The sequence below is a fragment of the Abramis brama genome (assembly GCF_963993115.1).
Source record: "Abramis brama genome assembly, chromosome: 11".
NCBI classification, from domain to species: domain Eukaryota; kingdom Metazoa; phylum Chordata; class Actinopteri; order Cypriniformes; family Leuciscidae; genus Abramis; species Abramis brama.
The window spans coordinates 30,638,991-30,662,919 of NC_139973.1; the positions used below are offsets into that span (position 1 = coordinate 30,638,991).

Here is a 23,929-nt window from a genome sequence, read left to right on the forward strand (position 1 = left end):
GATAAACTGGTTCACTATCATGACCCATTTCTACTCTGCATGCTTTATCTTTTTGTTAAATTTGTTAGTGGCAAATAAATATATTTAAAAAATCTATCTTAAAACACATGCGCCAAGTTCTTAGAAACTTTTCAAGAAAGGTTTAAATTCATCTAACTAAAAATGCCATGTGGTGTAACCTTTAAGTATAACGTAATATTTTCCTCACACCTTGAATGTGTGTCAGTGTTTTTACAAATATCTTAAATGATTAATTCATAAATATAAAATTTTTTCACAAATGACAACTTTTTTTGTGGAGGCAGACCATGTGCCATTTTAAAACCTTGCGTTGTCATAAAAAGGTCTAATTATGTAATATTTTAGGGGTCTTCTCAATTATTTAATTTCCTGTTTGTTTGTTTGTTTGTTTGTTTGTTTTTCCCCTGCATGGTTCTGCATGTTGGTTGCACCACATGAACATGACTATAATTTGGCACACAAAAGAATTATTTTTTTTAATGTAAATAATATTTTAACAACTGCTTCACTGCTTTTCTCTAAGAAATAATAATAAAAGATTTTGCCAAACTACTAATGATTTTATTCAAGAATTATTATTATTATTATTTTCTTAATTATGAAATCAGAACAGTCGTGAAACTTAGTTCACTGTCAGTCCAATCCGATTTTTTGTGCAAATCAGATTTAGCAAGTGTGAACGGCCAATATAAATGCTTTTCAAGCTACATTCATATGTGGTTTGAAATCCTATTCAAATCGCATTTCTGGAAATCCGTTTCAGTCTGACTGCTCTGATTGGATTTTGCGTGGATTATGTGACGTGACACGTAAAACGTAAACGTCAGACGTTTTTATAGGAAACATGCTGACAGTCGCTGCAGAAATAAGGTTGCGTTGTTGCGAAGTGCCGGGCGAGCAGAAAATGACAATATAACAAAGACATTTTTTGAAATCGATGGAGACGACAGCACGGAATAAAGCTGCTCATACCAGCCTCTTACGTTTCTTCCAGCGCAGCGGCTACACACTGTCATGTTGTAAATAAGACAACAAATGTATTGCAAACCCCTCCATGTTGCGGTTGTTGTTGTTTTTGGTGTATACCTACCAAACGCAACATCATTGCCACATAAATCAATGCAGATATTCCGGAAAGTGAAAGGGCGGCATGTGACGCACACATCCGATCTGAACAGTTGCGATACACTGTGGACAGTCAATAATTTTAGATACACAAATATGAAATAGTGAATTGCATTTGGAATGTATTTTTGAATGAACTAATAGATTTCGAGTTGCGTCATTGACCTCAATGCTCAGCTGGCATGCATTACATGAGCGTGTGCGATAGTATGTGCCCTTTTCAGCTGCATTGACCTGACTGTGTCCTCAGGACAGATGTGTTTGATCTGTTCAGATACACACATACTCACAGAAGCACCTTGACATTAGATAAGATTGTGATGAATGAATGAAAGTTATGCTTATTTTTCTCTCTCTCAGTCTCTCTCTCTCTCTTTCATTCTCTTTGTCCTGCTGTGTTTCATTTCTGAACTGTGACTGTGCATGTTTAGCTTGGCTGCTTTTTGATTTGAGTTTTGTTTATTCTCTCTTTCCTTGGTCTCTTCTTTAACTAGCTGACGTGGACGCAGGTAACTATTCACTCTCTTTTTCAACGTCTGATATTTTCTTCTTGGGGAAGGTGTTTTGTAGTGCAAGAGAGTTGAACAGGTGGACTCTCCCCTCTGTGGCTTGTGTAACAGCACATTCTTCATCATGTTTCCATTTACATGCATTGTTTTGCTCACAAACAATCTGCATCATATTTAAAGTCTTGAAGTAGAGACGTATCCGTTCCACACGGCCTCTCTTTACTCATCACAAAGCTTTAAACAGATCAAGCCACAGAACAGGAGGTTCCACTCCACTCCTCTCATGATGCCACTGTAGTTTTGCCATCTTCCATTTCATTCATTTCCTTAATGAACCACCAATGACACCACTGCACTAAGCGTTATAGGTCACTGTACATCAAGACTGGATGTCAAACTGTTGTTGCACTGTGCGTTCTTTTCACACGAGTTTGTCGAGATGAGCTATCAGAGACACGAAACTCAAGTGTGTTTTTACTCAACTGACGTCGACTCCATGGAGAAAGAACCCAGAGTGTAATTAACCGATGGGTGTGTATCTTCCAGTCACTGTGCACTTCTCTCTCGCTCTATATTTTCAACAAATATATAAATAACTGGGTCCAGACTATATGCTGAGTATTAGCTGTCCTGACGCTGGTCCTCTTCCTCTTCCTTTATAGCACAAACAGTCAAACAGTGTCGTTATGGAAAAGCTTGTCATCCTCTCCAGCCGTACCGCCATACCCCAACAGACTAACCCAATCTTCTTTTTCAACCTGCCGACTTTTGTAAAGCGCATGAACTTTGGCTTTCATATTATTGTCCACGTTTGGTTCAGCAGAAGAGCAGAGTTTAAACACTTTATCCAGACAGAGGGAAAATGGAAACTGAGGCTATAACTGTATTTTGAATATCTTCCCTTTAGTGTTATAATTGTTATCTTTTTTAGAGATAATGATTTTATTGCTGCTGTGTCTGATTACTGATATGCAGAACTGATATTTAATAATAATTTTAATTAACATATATATGTTTTGGTACAGTTATTACTAAATCATGGGTTTTCCAACTTTTTTTTCCAACTATGATCTCATTGCTAAGGCCCCCTACTAAAAAACACTCTTTTATACTGTGTGAGGAAAAATAGTGTGATACTGTAAAGACAAGATTTTGTTTCAAAATAAAAATAATTTGCATTGATACATTGAAGACATTATTTAAATGTGGTTAGTACATGTATAAAAATATTTTAAATAATTATTAAAATGTATTTGTATAGTGCTTTTCACAATATTGTGATATAATTATTTTTTGTAAATATGTCAATATTTAGACTTTTTCTTTTCTTCTGAAATGTTCCCTTAGTAGCCCATTGTGACCCCCACCCATTAAATAATCCTTAAAAATCCTTAAAGCTTAGCACAGTGTTTCTCAAAGTGTGCCAGATTTTTTGAGTGGAGTTTAAAGAAGGTTTAAAGGGAGGCATGATTAAAAAAATTGAGAACCACTGGCTTGGAACAATAAATGTATAACATTTCTGTAACATATTACTTGAGCATAAATGGCTATCAAAAAAAAAAAAAAGACATTATTACAACAATTACAATATAACAATTTGACATTATTTGCTGCTTTTAAATTAGTTATTTTACTTGAGAAGACCACTGTTCCCCGTTAGACCTGATTAAAAAATTAAGTAAAAAAGTATAAATATTTAAAATATTGGTTCAACCAGTTATTGGTCCATCTCAAATCTCTCTGTGTATGATTGATCGTCTTTGCTGGTTATCATGGTGATGCATAGTTGGAGGTCCGAGGTGAAGGGTGAAAGTTTAATAGAATAGTCGAGTGGCCATATCTCCAGATGACCATGGAATGTCCTTTTAGGATATGAAGTGAGAGTGAGGCTCTCTCAAGCCTTCGGTACACAATCCGATTAGCCATGTAGAGCTGTGATAAGGTTAAGAAGACCCTCTAACATCTCCAGGAATCCCCTCTGATCCTCTTATGTTTAAGCAAACCAACCAACCAACAGTTGCCCTCCCCTCTTCCCCTGAGAGAAAGGTAGAGAGAAGTCTCTGTCACACTCTGTCCTCTGATCTCTGACCTCCGCTCTCTCACCTCAGATGGGACGGTTTGACCTTTAACATTCTCTATCGTCAGACTGGATGTTTGAAAACGAATTGTTTTAGTTGACACCTAATTACTCCATGGGTTCAAATACTTTATTTGGCTGAACCCTGTGGGCAGAAAAATTAAGCTATGCATTTAGCGTTTGTCCAGGCTGCATATTATATTGTGAGGAAAACCCCACGTTAACAAGGTTTAGACCAGTGGTTCTCAACGTTTTTTTTAATTGGCCACCTTCATTGTCAAACACAATATTCAAAGGCTCCTCATTCAAGATACAGTGTGACACTTCCTCTGGTATATTCTGCTGAAATGACCACAAAGCTGCTTTTTCAATTTTTTTTTAATTAACTTAACTGAAACTGGGATTGCCAATATATTACATTAATGAACCACAATTTTGGGAAAATTAACCACAACTACAGTTGTTGAGTAGAAAATAATAATAATAATAATAATAATAATAATTTAAAACAACTTTATTTAAATAATTTTAATTGAATGAATGTCTGAATAAAATTCTGGGATTTAATCAATATGCTAACTTGTGAATAATAGTTCCTGAATGGTTCCGTTAATGATTAAATGATTAAAAAAAGCAATTTCATTGTTAAATTGAGAGGATTTCTCTAAGAATTTCTATTTAAACAATTCTGACGGAAGGTGTTTTTACACTAACTTTTAAGTCTCTTTAGAGGTGGCATAAATGCAATCCACGAATGGGCTTTAACTATATAATAAATATCAGTATTAAACAAACAAAAAATGTGGTAACATGTTCCATTTATTAATTTATTTTTATGAATTACTACTGTAAAAATTCATAAATGTGTGCCTACGAATTGGCCATTTCTCAGTACGAGTTCTCGTACATCATCGACCGTCAAAGGACAGATCCAGTACTCAAGAACGCAAGTACAGAGAAGGCAGGAAAGTAACCGGATGTGTTCTTTACCTGAGATAATTAAACCATATCTTTTTGATTGGCATAATTTCAATAAAGTTATAAATACCTGGAGAAAGTCTTCAGTGCTTATTAATTGGCATATTTACAAGAATCTTAAGGTTAATAAAGCGTAACATTATACAGTACAAACTCATTTACACATACTAATTTAAAACAAAAAGTAATTTTTGTAAAAAAATATTTTAATAGGTTATGACATCTGTGATGTTCTGTTTAATTTATTGTGCATTGGATGGTGCTGTCCTACTGCCTATTATGTCGTGAATGGTCAGTTCACAGCACATCTCAATTCTCACAAAGATGCATTCTGTGTCCTCGTGTCCTTCAGAGTTCGTTCTTTCAAGGTAGCCTGGCAAGAGCGGTCTCCACAAGAGCGCAAGTCTGTTCTTTGCATTCTTAGAATTGAGAAACAGCCATTGTCATATGAACAACCAGTCAGTAAGTACACTGTGAGCGTGAGCAAATTTTACGAGCGTGAAGCACAACATGACACAGTATGTTCAATGCTGTGTGATTTTGATTCACTAAATTAACCCAGCTTGTACATGAAGAATCAGCTCTTTGGAAATAAAAAAAAGAGATTTTGTATGAATATATATAACAAAATAATCTTATACAGGAATACCAAAACTCTTGAAATCCTTTACAGTTTTTACAGGAAGAATAGAATTATAATGGAGAGAAGTTGCAAAAAAGCAGTGTAGCGCATCATGTATTTAATAAATTGTTTCAGTACTCGCTTTTTGAATATTAACTCTGATTTTTAGATCAAATTATTTACCCAATAAAGTAATTAGAAATTAACAAGATGATACACATACCCTTCTCCGTTTCCATGTCAATCAACAGTCCACCAATCATCTCATTTTAGAAGTAGTAAATGTATTTGCATCATCAGGCTCTTTAAATTGATTGGCTGCTTCTGTTGGACAGGAGGGCGTTTTAAAAAGGAGATCGTGGTGGATGGACAAAGTTACCTCCTCCTAATCCGGGATGAAGGGGGACCTCCGGAGGCTCAGGTAGGAAGTACAGCGGATGTTCTGATTTACAATGTTGTGCCTGAACTGTGGATGGCGTAGCTAAAACAATAGATTAGTTTTGTTTTACAGTGGAAACCATGATGTAAAAGATTTACATGAGGTTGATCACGTTTATTTAGACCAACTGATTTTCTGTTAGTCATAAAATGCAAACAGGAAGTCACTTTGGCTGCTTTCTCATGGTCGGTGAATTATGAATTTTATGGTGCGTCTCAATCCACTTCCTAGTTCAGTAAGTGCACTGTAGACTTTAAACCGTAGAAATCCTGTGAGCATTGGTTGCTCCATGGATTCACTTACCTGAAATGTGAAGTCTATCAAAAAGTATGAAAATGTATGAAGACAAACTGACAAAGCCTTATTTTTCTGTTCTTAAAAGGTAAGATGGTATTTTTCATCTTAAAAAAATAAATTAAATAATAATCTGCAAAATAAAAAAAACCCTACATGAATTATTTTAATATTTTTTGTTTTCATGTTAATTTTAGTTTAAATTGTTTGTTATTTCATCATGTGCTTTTGTAATTTTATAGTTTTTTATTTTATTTATTTAATTGTATTTTGGTTTAATTTATTTTTATTTCAGTTTTTATTTATTTCCAGTTAATAATTGTAATGCTTATTTAACTTAAGTTTACTCCCAAGGCAACATTTATAATATTCGTTTTCCATCTAATATTTTTATTTGGCATAATGGCCATGTTGTTGATAATTGATAAATACCCCCTCTAATTTAATGTATGGCTTTTTAATAATTTTGTAGGTAAGAGTCATCTGTGTCCCATTTGTGTAGTGGTTCAAAGCCCATGCTAGTACAAAAGTTCACATTCACAATAATCACATCGCAGGGAATGGGGAGCGGAATGAGACGCAGCCTACGATTCTATGATGAAATATAAGTGCAGCCTATTTTTAACAATGTTACTTGAAGAATATTTCTCTCTCACTTTCAAAATTGTTCCCACTCTCTCAATCATTCTCTCTCAGTTTGCATTGTGGGTGGATGCGGTGATATTTGTGTTCAGTCTGGAAGATGAGATCAGCTTTCAGACGGTCTACCACTACTATAGTCGGATGGCCAACTACCGCAACACGGCCGAGGTGCCCCTGGTGCTTGTGGGAACTCAGGGTAAGTGTAGGCACACTTGGAGAAAAATATATATCATATGACAACAACTCATACTCAAATTCCAAGGCCATATTCTTTAGTGGTTTGCCAACAAATTTAAAGACCACAGTTTGACTAGACAGAATTTTTAAGAGTTTTAAAGAGTTTTTAATTATTATTACGATTAACACAAACACCTCAGATGCATTAAGCTATAACTGTGTGGGTAAGCATTATTTATAGATCTTTTTATATATACACTACCGCTCAAAAGTTTAGGGTTGATTTTTTTTTTTTTTTTTTTTTGTTTGGAAAGTCTCATATGCTCACCAAGACTGCATGTATTTGATCAAAAATACAGCTAAAACAGTAATATTGTGAAATATTATCACAATTTAAAATAAAGTTTTTCTATTTTAAAGCTGCAGTCTGTAACTTTTTTTGTGTTTAAAATTTAATTTAAAGAATACAAATATTCTATAATGAGCGAGTAAATCATGAATCCATTTTCTAAAGTGTGTTTTTGTCTTATCCTGAATCACTACGGTACACCTATAATGAGTGTTTATACTCAGACTATTCAGACTGGTTCTGCGTGACTTGTCATAGACATAAACAGAGAGAAGTAGCTCCGGCTACAATGTTCTTCCACAAGACGCATGCAGTTCTGTTTATTAACCGCTATAGTGCGAGTAAAAGTTACGGACTGCAGCTTTAAGATATTTTAAAACAATATAGTATCCTGTGATGTAGGGATGTGCCTGAAGCCAAATTCAGAAAGAATTTAACGGATTCTATGGATTATATAGTTCCACGATTATATAGTTGGGTAATTGTATTGTATATAATTTGCGGGCAAAATAAATTACTTTTAAATGCACACTAGCTTCTTGCTTTCGCTTTTGAATTCGTGATCTCGCGTGCTCTGTTTATAGTGAGCGGCGGTACTGACCACACATTTTACAAGATCAGATATTTGTCAATGACACTCAGGATCTGTTGCTCACCTAATCCTCCGACATGGTCTTGTCAGCCATTTGTCCTTATCTTCACATGATAAGTGAAATCATGTGTCATCACTTATTAGTTTTATGGAAAAACTATTACATGTTTTTTGTTTTTTTTCAGGGTTATAAACAGAATTTATTAAAATAGAAATTTTTTGTAATATTATAAATGTTTTACTACAACTTTTGATCAATTGCTTGATGAAAATATTAATTTCCCGATTGTTTTTTAAAGTCTTACTTACCTTTTAAAGACAAATATATATATTTAAAATATTAAGCAATGACAAAAATGATACCCTATACACTACTTGTGTTTTCAGTATATGAACACTAGGGGGTGCCACACTATAATTAATGGAAGATTGTTCTTAAATGTGTCCACAAATTAATTTGATGCATTTGAAGCCTCTCACATTTGATGAAAGGATTTTCTTAAACATGAATTATTTTCACCAGTGTTAGTTTAAAAAACATTTTTTGTCTCATCCTATCTATTTACAGATGCAATCAGTGCAGCTAACCCTCGTGTCATCGACGACACACGTGCTCGCAAACTGTCCAATGACCTGAAGAGGTGCACGTATTACGAGACCTGTGCTACCTACGGCCTCAATGTGGAGCGTGTCTTCCAGGATGGTGAGTCTCTTCATACTGTCTTAAATAGGTTAATGTGAGCTTTAGGTGTTTAAAGTGTTTGAATTTACTGGCAAAGTTGTCAAATAAATGTTTAAACACCTAAACAAACACAAGGTCATCAATGGTGGTTTTAATTCATTGTTCAAAAGTGTCAATTGTATGTCACCTCTGTTAGATCAGATTGTTTGCAGCACCAAGTTGTAACAGCGCATGATTGGATAACCGTTACATTCACATTATGTAGGTTACAGCATACGAAAATGGAGGCAGAAACTGCAAGGTGACTTTGCTGTTGAATAGCTGGCTCAATCCGGCTTAATCGGCTCTTAATTACAAGCTAAATGGCCCATCTCATCTTGCGTGGCTCTGTGTGGTGTACAGATAGCTGTGGTGTTCTGTGTGCTGACGTTTGCTTGGACACTTTGAGAATAGAATGATTTAAGTGCTTCGTTAAACATTTTGGAAGTTATTTTGTTTATTTTCTCACTAAACTGTTGAGATCAGTGAGAACAAAATATTCTAGGACAGATAAAGTGAGGATGAAGTTGTGAGATCTGTGCTCTAGGGGGCGCAAGATGTTAAGAAATGAGGCACATTTCACAGAAGATTTTTTTTGGATGTGCTTATGGGTTTTCCTTGTTGGAAAATTGGAATTGGAATTTTGTTTATAGTCTGTTTTGACAGACTTGATGTTCCATTTATACTACATATAATATCATGCTGGGAATTTTAACAAGACATTTATATGTATGCTCCTGGCAATGGCTTTGTTACAAAAATAGCTTTCAAGTGTTTTTGAGTGCATATTATGTAAACTACTTGTACCGTAAAGTTAAAATGCAACATATAAAGTTGAAAAAGGAAACCTGTGTTTAAAACAAGACATTCCCAAGTAATTAATTTCAATTTGAAGTACCATCACTATAGCCAGCAAAGTATTACTTTTGGATCAACTTCACCACATTAAAAAGTACATATGGTTTAAAGTTTGGGGTCAGGTGTTTGAAAGAAACTCTTTTATTCAGCAAGGAGACGTTAAAGAGACAGTAAATACTTTGACATTGTTACTGTTTTAAGTAATTGCAGTTTTTTTTAAAATACTTTCTATTCATGTCATGTGACACTGAAGACTGGAGTAGTGATGCTGAAAATTCAGCTTTGCCCTCACTTGAATAAATTATATTTTAAAATAAATTGAAATAGAAAACAGTCATTTTAATTTGTAGTAATATTTCACAGGATTACTGATTTTCCTTTATTTTCCTTTAAAGCATGAAAAAATCCCCAATTTATTTTTCTTAAACCAGCACATCCCTAATAACAGGTGAAGTAAATATTATTTGTTTGATTTATTAGGAAATAAGGATAAGTCACATGAATGAAGTAATTTTTTCTTATCTCGATTTGAGAAAACAAAATACAGTGACTGCTGGAGCCACAGTGCAGAACATGTAAAAAGACTTTGACGAACGATACGTGGTAGCAGTAAATACTAACATTTTAAGTGTTTGTTCACACTTGTAGTTTGGTTCTTTTGGTCTGGACCAAAAAAAGAAAATAATACATTTAGTCCTGGTTCACTTAGCATTCACACTGTCATTTTGTAACACTGAACCTAAGGATACAACAACAACAACAACAACAACAAAAAACTGCTTATATGATGTATATGTATGTGTACAATGCTGTGTGCTGGGCTTATATGCTCATGTATGTGCATACTGATTCAGATGATGGTAATTTACCAGCCGAGAACTTGTGAAGAGCTTACAAAATGTGTAAAGGAGTCAAAACAGCGCCAGGAATTCCTCTGGTGCACACAAACGAAGATCTGCTGCAAAGAGACGCGGTTCCGACGCCTGTGCTGAACTGTAATGGGCAGTAATGAGCTCTTAAGACGAGAATAAAATGCTTGAGCATTTTCGCATCTTGTGACAACACATCCTCTTTTTGGTTCATTTAGATGTCTTTGGTCTGTGTTGCGTTCATATTTCGCACCAGATTTCATTTGAAAGCGGACTGAGACCGACCTTTTCAGGGATCTTGGTCCACTTGTTTGGTGCGCACCAGGGTTCGGATGGCAGCGTTCACACTTATTCAAATGAACCACGCTAACAGAGCAATCGCACCAGAGTCTGTTTTAATCGAACCAAACCTGGCAAGTGTGAGGACACCCTAAATGTACAATACATACAAGTGGCAAACTTGTATTACATACATTTATGAACGCTTCAATGTGAGTGTTAGTCCTCAGTAGTGAACCTTTAAGGTATTTCTTAAGTTGTTAGAATGTAAATGGTTCTTCTGTCCTCACCGAGGAACAAGAAAGAAGACATTTTTGGGTCTGGTTAAGTGAACCCATCATGTAGAGAGCTGAGAGAGCTAGATGACTGCTGTAGCAAGGCTTGGTCTGAGATGCGATGATGGCTTGGGGATGGTGGTGGGGGCCATTAGAAACAATGCTAACAAAGTTGATCTTGCCAGCTACAAGCTCCATTGTATAGACCTGAGGAAACTTGAGAGATTGAGAAAAGAAATAGAAATCCAATAAAACCTTTCATTCAAAACGACACTATTTCTAACCTTTCCCTGAAGTCGCTCTTCCATATTGATATACAGTGAATGTTTGTCGTTGTGATGTTTGTGTTTTTCTGTGTAACTCTGTTGTGTTTGTATGTCTGTGTTGTTTGCATGCGGCTTTACGTGGGTGTTGTGTATTTGCACATGCAGATGTGTGTGTGTGTGTGTGTGTGTGGCTGGGCGGCAGATGCATGCAGCTCTTCAAGGCTGAACCGTTCAGTGCTCCGTCCAGGAGGGAGATTTACACTCTAAACGCTCAGCTATTATCTTCTTAATTATTACACCGTTGGCTGCAGCCAAGACTGCTGTAATTGAACTGTGTGTGTAAAAAGAGTGGCTGCATGTCTGTGTGATGGCCAAGCTCATCAGCAGCACTAAATGAGAGCAAGAAAAGGCTAAATTCCTGATCATTACTGACGCTGTCTCTTCGCATCTCTCATTTCATTATCCTCAATTAATCATGCATTCTAATTATCCACTGTAGTGGAATTTATTGATGAGTACCAAAATGATTATTTTAATGTTTTGTGTTGCAGTGATAGCATAGCAACTACCCAGCGGTGTGTGTGTGTGCGCGCCACTCATTCCATTTTGTTTGCCTGATTTGGGCTTATTTTTGTCATTACTACTCATGTGACAATAATTAAAGAGTTTTAATCATTGGCACACTGCATATTTACAGGCTCTGTATGATTATGTGAGGGAACTGGACAATAGCTGTTGATATTTAAGATCATCTCAAATTAGAAACAGTATGGATGGAACTTAAGTCTGTTTGACTCCATAATCATATCACACTGGAACAATGTATATTTTTGTGCGTGTCATTCTAGTATTTAATGAGAGAAAGAAAAGTATCCTATCTGGCTTCGTTAAAATACAATTGAATATAACGTATTGTAATATAATATAGGTTAATATAATACAACCTAACATAATTTAACAACATATCTGTTTTATCAAAAAGTGTGCCTGTTCTTCTTCATCATATAAAATGAAAATAAAAGTAAAATATATTTTTTCAGACTTTTTATTTTGTTACTTAATTTTTCAACGTGAAATAAATATTGTGATACCAGGTACATTTTTCTTGAAGCAGTTCTGCTTTGTTAGTTTTCTCGATTGATTTGAGAGATTCAGCGGAGTATAAATGTACAGTAAGTGCAGTTTATCAGGAAAATTGTTTTTTTTTTATAAAGAAGCATCATCATGCCCATTGATTTGCACTGCAGTTTTATGCATGTTTGATCACCTTGGGTTACTTTCTGTCACAATCAATTATTACTCACTCGAAATTCATAATTCCTAATGGGACAAAAGTCTATATATACAAGTTTGCTCATGTTTAAGAACAGGGCTCAAGCTCCTCGTGGCCTTTTGCCTCTAATAAATGATAATTGTCTTTGGTTGAGCATGCAGTAATATAATGACCTGAATTGCCATAAATCAAATAATGCAGGCGAGCGAGTTGCATTACTTTCCCAGAATCATAGAGATGCCAACACGCAAATAACAAGAACATTAACCATTAAAAATAATTGGTGCACTAGTTATCTGCATTAGATTTATGTAACGAAGTGTTTACGAGATGGCCAGTGGAGAAATAAAGTGAGGCAATTTATTCAGTCAGGGTCAGCTGAGGGTTTACCCGAGTAGTAGTTTATTTTTGTAGTGCTTTCCTAAATGCGCCCACCACGGTTCTGAGCGCGCATCTGGACGTGGGTACGTGTGTATTTCTACGCCTACAGAGTGTGTGTATGTGTTTGTCTGTGGTACTTGGGTAGAGGAGAGGGGTCCTGACAGTTCCCCAGCCTGCGTCCATCAGCGTGCTAATTTAATTATCCTAATTACGCCCCCCCCCCCCCAATCCTTCCCCTCGCGCGCGCTGGCTTGTCACATTGTCAGAGTGAGGATGTAGAGCTTTGTTAGCGTACGCTAACAGCTAACGAGGTCTGCTGTGCGCTTCCTCTCTCTTCATTCCCACTATTTATATCTTCATCTCTTTCATAGGCCCCTGTGGTTTGACCATTACTTCATTGTCATTTTGTCATATATTTTGGATTGGGGTTATTAGTTAAGTTGTTGTTGTTGCTGTTTGTCACCAAAAGTGTTAAGGACCATGGTGGCACATGTGGGTTATTTGTAGAATATTTGCTAATACTATATCGGTAGTTTTTTTTTTATTTGATTAGTGTATTAAAACGGAAATGTTCAATAACAAATAGACAAACAATGACATTATGATTTATAAATGTCCAAAATATCATTAGTTTCAATTGTTGTGCTTATTTTTTTAACATGCAAGCTCTCTTTAACTCTTACACATTGGTTTGAGGCTGCAATCAGTTTTGCTGACTTATTTAAGTGCTTACCGTAAATGAACTTTTGATTTGTTTATTTTGATAACTTCGTCCATATAATTCATCTGCTTCTGTCAGTCCTGGGATTCTGTGGATCGGCTACTAGTTCACAACATGTGTGATCTAGTAGTTTTGAGAACCAGGGGTTCTGGCTCTTAGTCTGCCGTTACTTTACAATAACGTTCATTTCATTAACATTAGTTAGGGAACACAAACTAGCTTGTATTAATCTTGATTAATGTATTTTCAGCAGACATTACTCAAGTGTCACGTGACCCTTCAGAAATCATTATAATATGCTGATTTGCTGCTCAAGAAACGTATCATATTATCAATGTTTAAAACAGTTGTGCTGCTTAATATATTTGTATTATATATCATCCAGATATATCATCTTTTGTTTTGTCTGGGATATTGGACTGGGATGGTCTATTTTTTTCTGTCATATTTAGTGCATTTTTATCACAGTCCTCAGAACAGTCTTCATTTGGGCAGAGACAACACTACAGTTCTCTCGCATCTACGTGAGGACCCAGTCAGGACTCAAAGCTGTCCAATCAGATCAGTTTTGCTGTGTACATTTGTGATGGATGGAGAGAGAAAAAAGCTGTCAGCATGTCATAACTATCACTGTTACACCTGTGGCTTAATTCCCTGCATGCGGCACGTAAACGGTTGGGGTTTTGTGTGGATGCGAGTCTGTGTTTACTCGAGTGTGTATTTTGTCTTGTGTAGCAGGTCTAATTACTGAACAGTAAGTGCAGGAGCTCTTCGACCTTTATACAAGATTCCTGGCGGGTGGTTCATCTGCCCTGCTCTCCTCCAACTCATTAGCTAATATTTATAGCACACTGCTACTTACGGCTCTAACAGCAGCCTGATAAACATACCTGTGTCTTTATTTAGTCTGACTTACCGGTTCAGTCCATTCTCCCTTTGCACGTTGTGGTCTCTTTTTCTCTTTGCTCATTTCTCTCTGGGGGTCGAGGATAAAGGTCAGTCTGTTGTATCAGCTCAGCGTTTAGAAGAGAGGTCACAACCTGTGTTGCGGAGTCGGGGGTCCAGGTCTTTGTTCAGCAGGATTCTCTGATCTGTTGACCTCAAGGTAGTGTAATTGAGTGAATAAATAAACACAGCAACATGGCCGATAAATTAGAGCAATATAATGGTTGTGAAATTAATAGTAGAGCTGCACGATTCTGAATAAAATGTGACCCTGGATCTCAAAACCAGCCACAAGTCGCACGGGTATATTTGTGGCAATAGCCAACAATACATTGTCTGGGTCAAAATTATTGATTTTTCTTTTATGCCAAAAATCATTAGGATATTAAATAACGATCATGTTCCATGAAGATGTTTTGTAAATTTCCTACCGTAAATATATAAAACATTTATTTTTGTGAGTGAATGCAGCACAATCGCGAACATAACTGGACAACTTTAAAAGCGATTTTCTCAATGTTTTTTCACCCTCGGATTCTCAGATTTTCGGGACATTATCTCGGCCAACTATTATCCTATCCTAACAAACCATACATCAATGGAAAGCTTATTTGTATGATGTATAAATCTCAATTTCAAAAAATTTACCCATGTGACTGCTTTTGTGGCCCAGGGTCACAAATGAGAATCATGATTTTTTTCGTTTAAAATAGAGATTACGATTCTCTCACGATTCTGAAAAGGCAACTAAACAGAAGTCTATTAGAAAATATTTATTTAATTTGAATTAATAAAAAAAAAAGTTCGAATGAATAATTCAATGACTCACTCATAAAGACTTCACTTGTTTCATTACTGCATGAATCAGCGTTTGAATGAATGATTCATTGACAAATAAAATTAAGTCACTTGTCGCCACCTACTGGTGTAACAATGTAATTGATACAATCATGATTTGAAACGTCAAGTGCGAAAGAGCTGCGATTTACACCTTTGCATTTAGAGATCAGCCGACAATCGGTTTTACTAATATCTTTCATGATATTTAAGCATTTTTCCATAATCTGATATAGTTTTTTAAAATATCAGATTCACTGATAACTTGGCACTAAAAAATAGTCACATAAACCGCTATAATTCTGAATAATACGTAAACCGCACTAACTCTGATTAATTGTGATGATGTGTTCGTTAATTCGTTTATTTTTCTGTCAATGTATGTGTATTCCAGTGAATTTTCCAGCAGATTCCGTTCTCTTAATTTTTTTTGCAAATTACTGATTAGTCTGATCATATTTTCCTCTTAGATTAAATTATTAATTCATGTTTTTTTATTTTATTATTTGCATCTGGACTTTATTTGGTAAAGTGTTTTCTTCATAGTTTATGCTCATGTCTGCTTACTGAATAAACATTAGTTTCTATGTGCATTGTGGAAATGTTATTTATATCACAGAGTTTACATTCAGTATTTTATAATCAGAAATCCCTGATTTGTATAATTATACTTATGTGGAAAGCAACCTCACTATTGATGTGCACTTTGTCCCAACTGCAGCAGAAATGTATTCTAACAGGATTTACAAAAGCAATAGCAGTGTTTTATAAGTGTGCAAATGTATAAATAACTACTGACAGATGTCATCAATGTATTATATAGCCGAGAATATTTTTATTGGCTTTAATAGAAGGCACAATCCTCTAAAATCTGAAGAAAAGAGAAGCTCCAGTGGAGTGAATGTTCCTACTCTATGATGGCTATGCTTCTGCTTCTCAGACCTCCTGCCATAAATCTGATCAAACGCGAAATGTTTCCGGCAGGATAAATGGCTGCCTCTCACAGGGGAGCCAAGATTGATAGTCAAAGTTAAATTGTATTAGCTGTGCAGTTTAAATATTTAACCCAGTCTTATCATAACTGCTCTTAACACTTAAAGTAAAATACAGCAGGGGTGTCTGGAGAGGGATCTGTGGACATATATCTCTCACCACCTCCATGCTCCTGCAGTGCTATTGTCCAATAATACTTAAATGGCTTGACTTATTATGAATGGTCATTATAAAGCTCTCTAGAAGATTCGGGGTAATAACAGAGTTAAGTGTTTTCATGGAGGCCACTGCGGGTTTGTGAGCTGCATTGCTGTTAACATAAGGGTCAATGACATAATGCTCTATTTGTTTTGTACAAATCTATTCGTTTAAATCCCTATCGGTCTATGTAACGCGTCAAAATGTCAGTGTCATACATACATTATTGCCATTATATCAAGATGAAAAAGCCTCATTAAAAGAATAAAAGTAAAAAAATGTTTTTACAAAAAAAGTTAACAAAACTGATTTGTGTGTGTGTCTATATTCTCTATAAATTGTGGGGTGTATATATATATATATATATATATATATATATATATATATATATATATATATATATATATATATATATATATATATATATATAATATATATATATATATATATAAAAAAAAACAAAATCGAACATAAAATATCAGATATGACCCCCCCAAAAAGTTTATATTTATTAATTCATTGTGACATGCTTTTTACCTTAACAAAAATTATTATTCAAAAATATATTTATAACGCTTTCCCTGCCATTGACATAATTTTCTGTCATTTATAATGCAACGCTTCCCCGCCATTGACGGAATTTTCTGGTGTTCCGTTTTACCTTTGGGGGGACTATTACACATCTTCATCTCCGGATCAAAACAAACAGCAGAAACAAGCAATGGAAGCATTGCTAAAGCGATCATCAAACATTAAATAGCATGTAAATCAAAACGGCCTAACGTTACCGAATGAAATGTCGAACCCATGAAGAGTTGTAGGACTGTGCAAGCTTTGGGTGTGTTGATGGACGTGATCTACACGGTCTATGTTTTGATCATCATTCTGAGTCCGATCTGGAACGTGATTTTTTTCTCAGCTTTTTCTTTTTTTCTTTTTTTTTTAATGAAACTTACCCACATTCAAGTGTTGATAAAAAATGTATGCATGAAGCTAGCTATTTTTTAAAGTAAAGGCTCTGTTCTTTCTTTTGATTATATTGTATGTTCCGATATAACACAACAAAATATTCTCTAGGCCATGAAAGTTTTGTGAAAATGATCAAAAATGCTGGTGCTGGCTGGAAACTTTTTAGAAAACTATTGGCGGGGAAACAGTTAAGATGCGTACACGCATACAAGGTGAAAATTACAGTATTAATGTAATTAATGTATTTACTTTCCTTGAAAATTCTATAGTAAAAATTCATCATTAGAAAATTCTATAATTTTATGCTTTCCTTGAAAAATTCTAGGTTTTTCAAAACCATATAAAAGCAACATGAACACAAAGAGTGCATTTCTAAGAACTCGTTTTAACCTAGATTTTTAAAAGATTTTTCCTTTGCTTTATTGTGGATGTTTGTAACAGTTTGTCACAATAGTGCTGTTGCGGCTTCGACAAATGAGAGGAGCTGCTCGTTTATGATTATAATTAGCCGATTAGCGTGGTAGCGTGTCACGACGAGTCTAAATAAACACAGCTGCACAGCTTTTCTCTTGGAGCGGCAGATGGGACAGGGAGAGCATGAGACTATTGCGTCGAGAGAATGTTTTAGCAGAGTAGCATGCCGTTTGCCCTTGGACAGTGATCTGATCTCTCACCTGAAGGTAAATGTTTATGACGGAATCATAATTAAAACTCAGACGTTTAATAGGTTCAATTAAAACAATGACTTCATTTACAGCGGAATGAGAGCCGGCCCTATTTATTGGGAAGTGGAGTAATTGAGTTCTGGGCACTTGGACCGTTAACTCCCTCCTGCCTCCTGAGAGCCACTTCAGTTTCAGGGATTGAGGAAGTTTCTGAACACTAGAGGGCGAATGTTTTGTGCTCAAGGGAAAATGAATCTAATCACCATTATGTTTGGAGGAGTGTTTAATCAGAGAATTTCATTTTTGCATTGACAGTTCACAACTTGAGAGTTACTGTTAAGTTCTGAGAGGGAATAAAAAGCCACTCTCTACACTTCTTTCCTCAGCGTGTGTCTGCTTTACGGGATTAATGGGTTAAAGAATGAGCGGTTCTCCGTAAGCTTCTCTCCACATGATGGGATCAATGTCGTTAGCCGCGAGATGACGAAGCGGTAGAATATTTCTCCGTGGGCCGAGCGCTAGATTGCCACAGGGGCCGTCAACTGATCGATAGGGACAGAGGCGAGCGATTGACTGACACCGCCCTTTTCCTGGCACGGGCAGAGCATCGGGGGGAAAGAGAAATGGCCGAGGGAGGGGAAATGTTGAAATAATGGGCCTTGGAGGCTTTGAGTGCAGGGCGAGTGCTTGCCTGTGGAGGAGAGTGATGGGCAAATTAGGAGCGTCCTGGGTTAGCGATTCTCCACACACACACACACACACACACACTCTCTCTCTCTCTCATGAGGGGTAATAAAGTAGACCACTTTACCCATCTAACTACAGACTAAACTGGCGTTGTGTTCTCTGCACACTTGTTGTTGGTCCTTCTCCATAATGCATAAACTCCCTCTGACCTTTTCCATTTCTTTGTAATTTCAGTGGCTCAGAAAATAGTTGCATCACGGAAGAAACAACAACTCTCAATCGGACCCTGTAAGTCACTGCCCAATTCTCCAAGCCACTCCTCCGTCTGCGCAGCGCCTGTGTCTGCAGTGCATATCAGTCAGGTGAGTCTCACACACTTAACCTTCCTGTTGGCTTGGGTTGGGTTGTGACCTGTTCGATTTGAAACGTTTATTAAATTATTTCTTGAAATGTTGTGAACGATTTCTTTTTTCTTATTATTTAGGGTTATGAGTGTGCATTCAAAGTGTTTGGATGTGTTTGGAAAGGCTGGACAAATTGTGTCCAATTGACCCAATTGGTTTCCATGCGAAACCAGTATGGTGTAAAAAAAAAAACCCAAAAAACTTTATTGTAGCTTGTCAAACACTCAAATATGTAAAATACGTGAGAACTTGTTAAATTTAAGACTCAAATTTTAGTCTCCTGAATAATCCACTGAAGAATTCACTGTTTCTTTATCTATGCTTTATCCCCCTGCTGACAGTAATCTTCTTCCACATGGCTCAGTCCTCATTGATTTCTCATTAGCAGTGTACAAGTGAGCCTGTGTATGTGCAGCCAAGTTTAGAGAGGCTTAGGTGAAGCTTAGAAAAAAGGAGGCCTATGGTGTTTCTTTGTAACATGAGATTATTTTCTTGCTTTTCTTGCTAAGTCATTCTCGCTCTGTGTGTGCGTTACAGACCAGTAATGGTGGAGGCAGTTTGAGCGATTACTCTTCTTCCGTTCCCTCCACTCCCAGTACCAGTCAGAAGGAACTGCGTATCGATGTACCCCAAACTGCCAACACCCCTACACCCGTCCGCAAACAGTCCAAACGACGCTCCAACCTCTTTACGGTCAGTCTGCTCTCCCATTAGACATATAGACGTGATTATAATTGTTAATTAGTTTCTTAACTTTGTAAGTAAAATTACAAAACTACAATAACAGCAGTTCATTTAATTTCATTTGTTACAAACTGAATACAACATCAACAAAAATAAAATAAAATGATAAATATATATATTTTTGATTTGTTTTATTTATATATGAAGAGTTCAGATGCAAAAGCCTCTAAGTGCCATCTGAAATTTTCGGTAACACTTTACTTGAAGGAGTGTGCATAAGACATGTCATGAATATGAAGGTGGTTTTATGCATGTTTATGACAACTGTTATTAAGTGTCATTCGCTCAATTATGACATTTTTAATGCAAATATGACATTGTGTGAGATGTCTTTGTTATGGCAACTTGACATTACTAAGACAACACAACACAAAGCTGAATTTTCAACATCACTCCAGTCTTCACTGTCACATGATCCTTCAGAAATCATTCTAATATGATGATTTTATGCTCAAAAAACATTCATTATTATTTTCAATGTTGAAAACAGTTGTGTACAATTTTTTTCCAAAATTCTTTGATGAATAGAAAGTTCAAAAGAACAGCATTTATTTAAAGCATATATTTTCTAACATTATAAATGTCTTTACTGTAACTTTTGATCAGTTTAACTCATCCTTGATGAATAAAAGTATTGATTTATTTTATTTCTTTCCCCCAAAAATAAAATAAAAATTCTTACTGACCCCAAACTTTTGAACGATAGTGTTTAATGTTACAAAAGCTTTAGATCTCAGATCAATGCTGTTCTTTTCAACTTTCTATTCATCATAGCATCATGAAATAAAAATGTAAAAAACTGTTTTCAACATTGATAATAATCATAAATGTTTCTTGAGCATCAAGTCATCATATTAGAGCAGGGTTCACCAATCTCGGTCCTGGAGGGCCGCTGTCCCTGCAGAGTTTAGCTCCAACCAGCTCCAACACACCTGTTTGAAAGTTTCTAGTATGCCTAGTGAGACCTTGATTCAGGTGTGTTTAATTGGGGTTGGAGCTAAACTCTGCAGGACAGCGGCCCTCCAGGACCGAGATTGGTGAACCCTGTATTAGAGTGATTTCTGAAGGATCATGTGACACTGAAGACTGGAGTAATGATGCTGAAAATTCAGCTTTGATCACAGGAATAAATTACACTTAACTATATATTCACATAGAAAACAGCTGTTTTAAATTGTAATAATATTAAACAATATGACTGGTTTTGTTTGTATTTTTAATCAAATAAATGCAGCCTTGGTGAGCAGAAGAGACTTCTTTTAAAAAACATGTGTATATATATATACATACACATTTTATATGGTCAGTAACCCCTTTAAATTGACAGCCATTCTTCCGGTGTTGTAAGCTCTTTAGTAGTGCACATGTACCACGTCTTGCTTTCAAGAAGTTGGGGGGGTGGGGTCACGTCAAGGTCAAGTTGACCCCTCCCACACCCCCTTGACTTTTGAAGTCAAGAGTGTGCCCTGCACTCCAAACTGGATCTGGTCTGAAGTAAGGCTTAATTAGCAGCTATCTCGCCTTTGACTAAAATGATGTCTTCTCCCCCACAGTCTCGGAAGGGAAGCGAACCAGACAGGGAGAAGAAAGGGATGGATGGCCGCGCAGACAGCATTGGAAGTGGCCGCGCTATCCCAATTAAACAGGTAGGATCTGGCCGGCCGTCTGGGCTGGTATAATTGGAGTCCAACAGCGGGGTATTGTGGACGAAGGGGCCTCAGATCAGTACTCAGACCCGCGAGAAGCCCGTTTGATGCCATCTTCTTGATTAACAGTGAAAGCACGCACTTGACATCAATTAGAGCCAGGCTCTCCCGTGTGTTGAAATGAGATCATTAGGATAAGATGTGGGAAGGGATTTTTCTCTCCTCAATGCACTATACCCCCCCCCCCCACCCACCCCCCCCCCCCCCACCCCCCCCACCACTGCCAAAACCCCTACACCATCTCACTCGTCCACCTTCTTTTTCCCTGTCAAGCGTGGGGATAGAAAAAAAGCTAAGAGGAGCCTAATGAAGTGCAGTCTACCAATCTGCATATGGGCCCATCTTTCCCATCAGCCCTCCCTGACAAGTGGTGTGTTTGGGGGGGGGAATGAAAAGCAGAATGTGATGTGAAGATGACCCCCCCTCGTCTACACTGTGGGAGAGATAGTTTGACTTGGCCTTAATTTGTCACAAACAAGGGTGTGTAGTGAGAGAGTAAAGAAAAGCGCTAGCTAGCGTGGGGGTAGGGGGGCGAGATCATCCTCTGCGCATCTCAGCTGGAGTGAAAGAATCAGGTAATTAGCGGCACTAATCGTGCCCTCTCATGTCAGCGCCGTGGCCTTGTTTGTAATTTTCTAATGAACAAATTGCATCTCTGATTAAAGCTGCCTTTAAGTGAGATCTGTGTTTATTAGCGTGCCACAGCGGAGAAGCGCTTCCACCGTACAGCGCAGCTGGCGTTCAAGAGCGAAGCTGCAGACCTTTTGGATGTGTGGGTTGCGTTCGGAACCCGCTGGGTTCACATTGAGAGGCTCCATAGGAGGCCAGGACATTTGCACAAGACTCCTGGGCAACGAAGCGACGCTGTAATCGGCCCCTCTTTTCTGCAAATTAGACATCGGAGAATACATTGCGTCTTCGCTGACATGTGTGGCATTGTAATACTAAAATCCTGCTTAGTACAATCATAATGCGAATGTCGAAATATGAGCTATGGATCAATGATGTGATTTTTTTCCCCCATGCATTAAAATACATTAAAATGCAAGTTATACATGCAATCACTTGAACTCTTCGATGATTCTATGATTTAAAAAAAATTACAATTCATTTAAATATTTTTTATTAAATTTACATTTTATTAAAAATGTCAGGATGATATAACTGTTCTGATATCATAATGAAGAAGAAAATAATCATTAAAGGAATGCAATTCTTGAAAAAAAAAAAAGTAGTTTATTAGGTAGTTAAGTAGTTTAGGCATAGTATTTTATTACTATTTCTTACAAAAAACATACTTTAAAAAAAAATGCTCTTAAAATTTGAAAAACATTTATCCGCCACATGTTAAGTGGTGGGACATTCATGAATTAAACCGTTAATAACTATATATTATATAGAGCACCCTCATGCAATAGGATTTAAAAAAGAAAAGAAATTAATACTTTTATTCAGACATTACCTAGGTGGAAAATAGCTGCCCGGAAGCGTTACCTAAATGGCCGCTGAGCGAATTGCCTTAAAGGGACTTTGGAGGTACTTCTTTTTGGAGGCACACAAGCGAGTGCTAATGCTGCCAGCAGTGATCTCTCACCTCCTGCGGCTCTATTTGCATAAATCCTGTTAAAGTCAGTGGCGGTTAATGAAGAAGAAATGAGGCTGGCCGGCTACAGCGGTGCTGAGAGCAGGGCGCCGCACTAGTGGCAGATGGGAAGGCTGAGCTATAGCAGGCAGCTGTGCGGAGAAGAGAGCAGCACAGGGTTCTGGCTATAATCTGACTCTCTTCCGACTGGGCTTGCGCTGGGATCATTTGTATGTGCGATGCCAAGAGCAATCAAGACGATAACGCGTGTTCTCAAGAGAGAGGGGTGGCTGCTGTTCCCCAACATGTAGAACAACCGTGTTATCCTGTCTTCTGAAGACACACAATCGGCTTATATGATGAACAGTTTGAATCTAAACATTGATCAGCAAACACAGAGCACTCAAATATGGTAAACGGAAGCTCAACCGTGCTTGACACGTGAGAACAAACCTTATTGGTTCTTGCGGAAGCTTGAACCTTATTGGTTCTCGGGCATCAAGCAAGCATGTTTGAGCTTTTGTATACCAAATTTGAGTGCTTTATGTACGTTCTCTGATCAATGTTTATATATGAGTAAAAGCCTAAATTAAATCTGTTCATCTTCATTAGACTTGGATTAAATCACTTGTTTTATATGGATTTCTTTTACAATCTCTTAATGAACGTTTTGAAGCATCTGCGTTTTGGGTGAATAGACTTTCAATGGAGGGACTCCAAGTTTTATGTTG

The 23,929-nt window shown here is 36.8% G+C and overlaps 1 protein-coding gene across 7 annotated transcripts in view; it reads left to right on the forward strand.

Annotated features, from left to right (window-relative positions):
* The window catches only part of agap1 (ArfGAP with GTPase domain, ankyrin repeat and PH domain 1), a 200,546-nt gene that overhangs the window by 100,028 nt on the left and 76,589 nt on the right, over positions 1-23,929 (forward strand). For 5 of the 7 annotated variants that reach the window (XM_084129541.1, XM_084129540.1, XM_084129543.1 and 2 more), the window contains 7 exons: positions 1,641-1,655; positions 5,668-5,753; positions 6,762-6,903; positions 8,394-8,528; positions 18,997-19,124; positions 19,704-19,859; positions 21,464-21,556. In XM_084129541.1, coding sequence (XP_083985667.1) covers positions 1,641-1,655; positions 5,668-5,753; positions 6,762-6,903; positions 8,394-8,528; positions 18,997-19,124; positions 19,704-19,859; positions 21,464-21,556 — 755 coding nt within the window. The remainder of the gene's footprint in view (positions 1-1,640; positions 1,656-5,667; positions 5,754-6,761; positions 6,904-8,393; positions 8,529-18,996; positions 19,125-19,703; positions 19,860-21,463; positions 21,557-23,929) is intronic. The other 2 variants (XM_084129542.1, XM_084129539.1) reach the window with 1 other exon arrangement.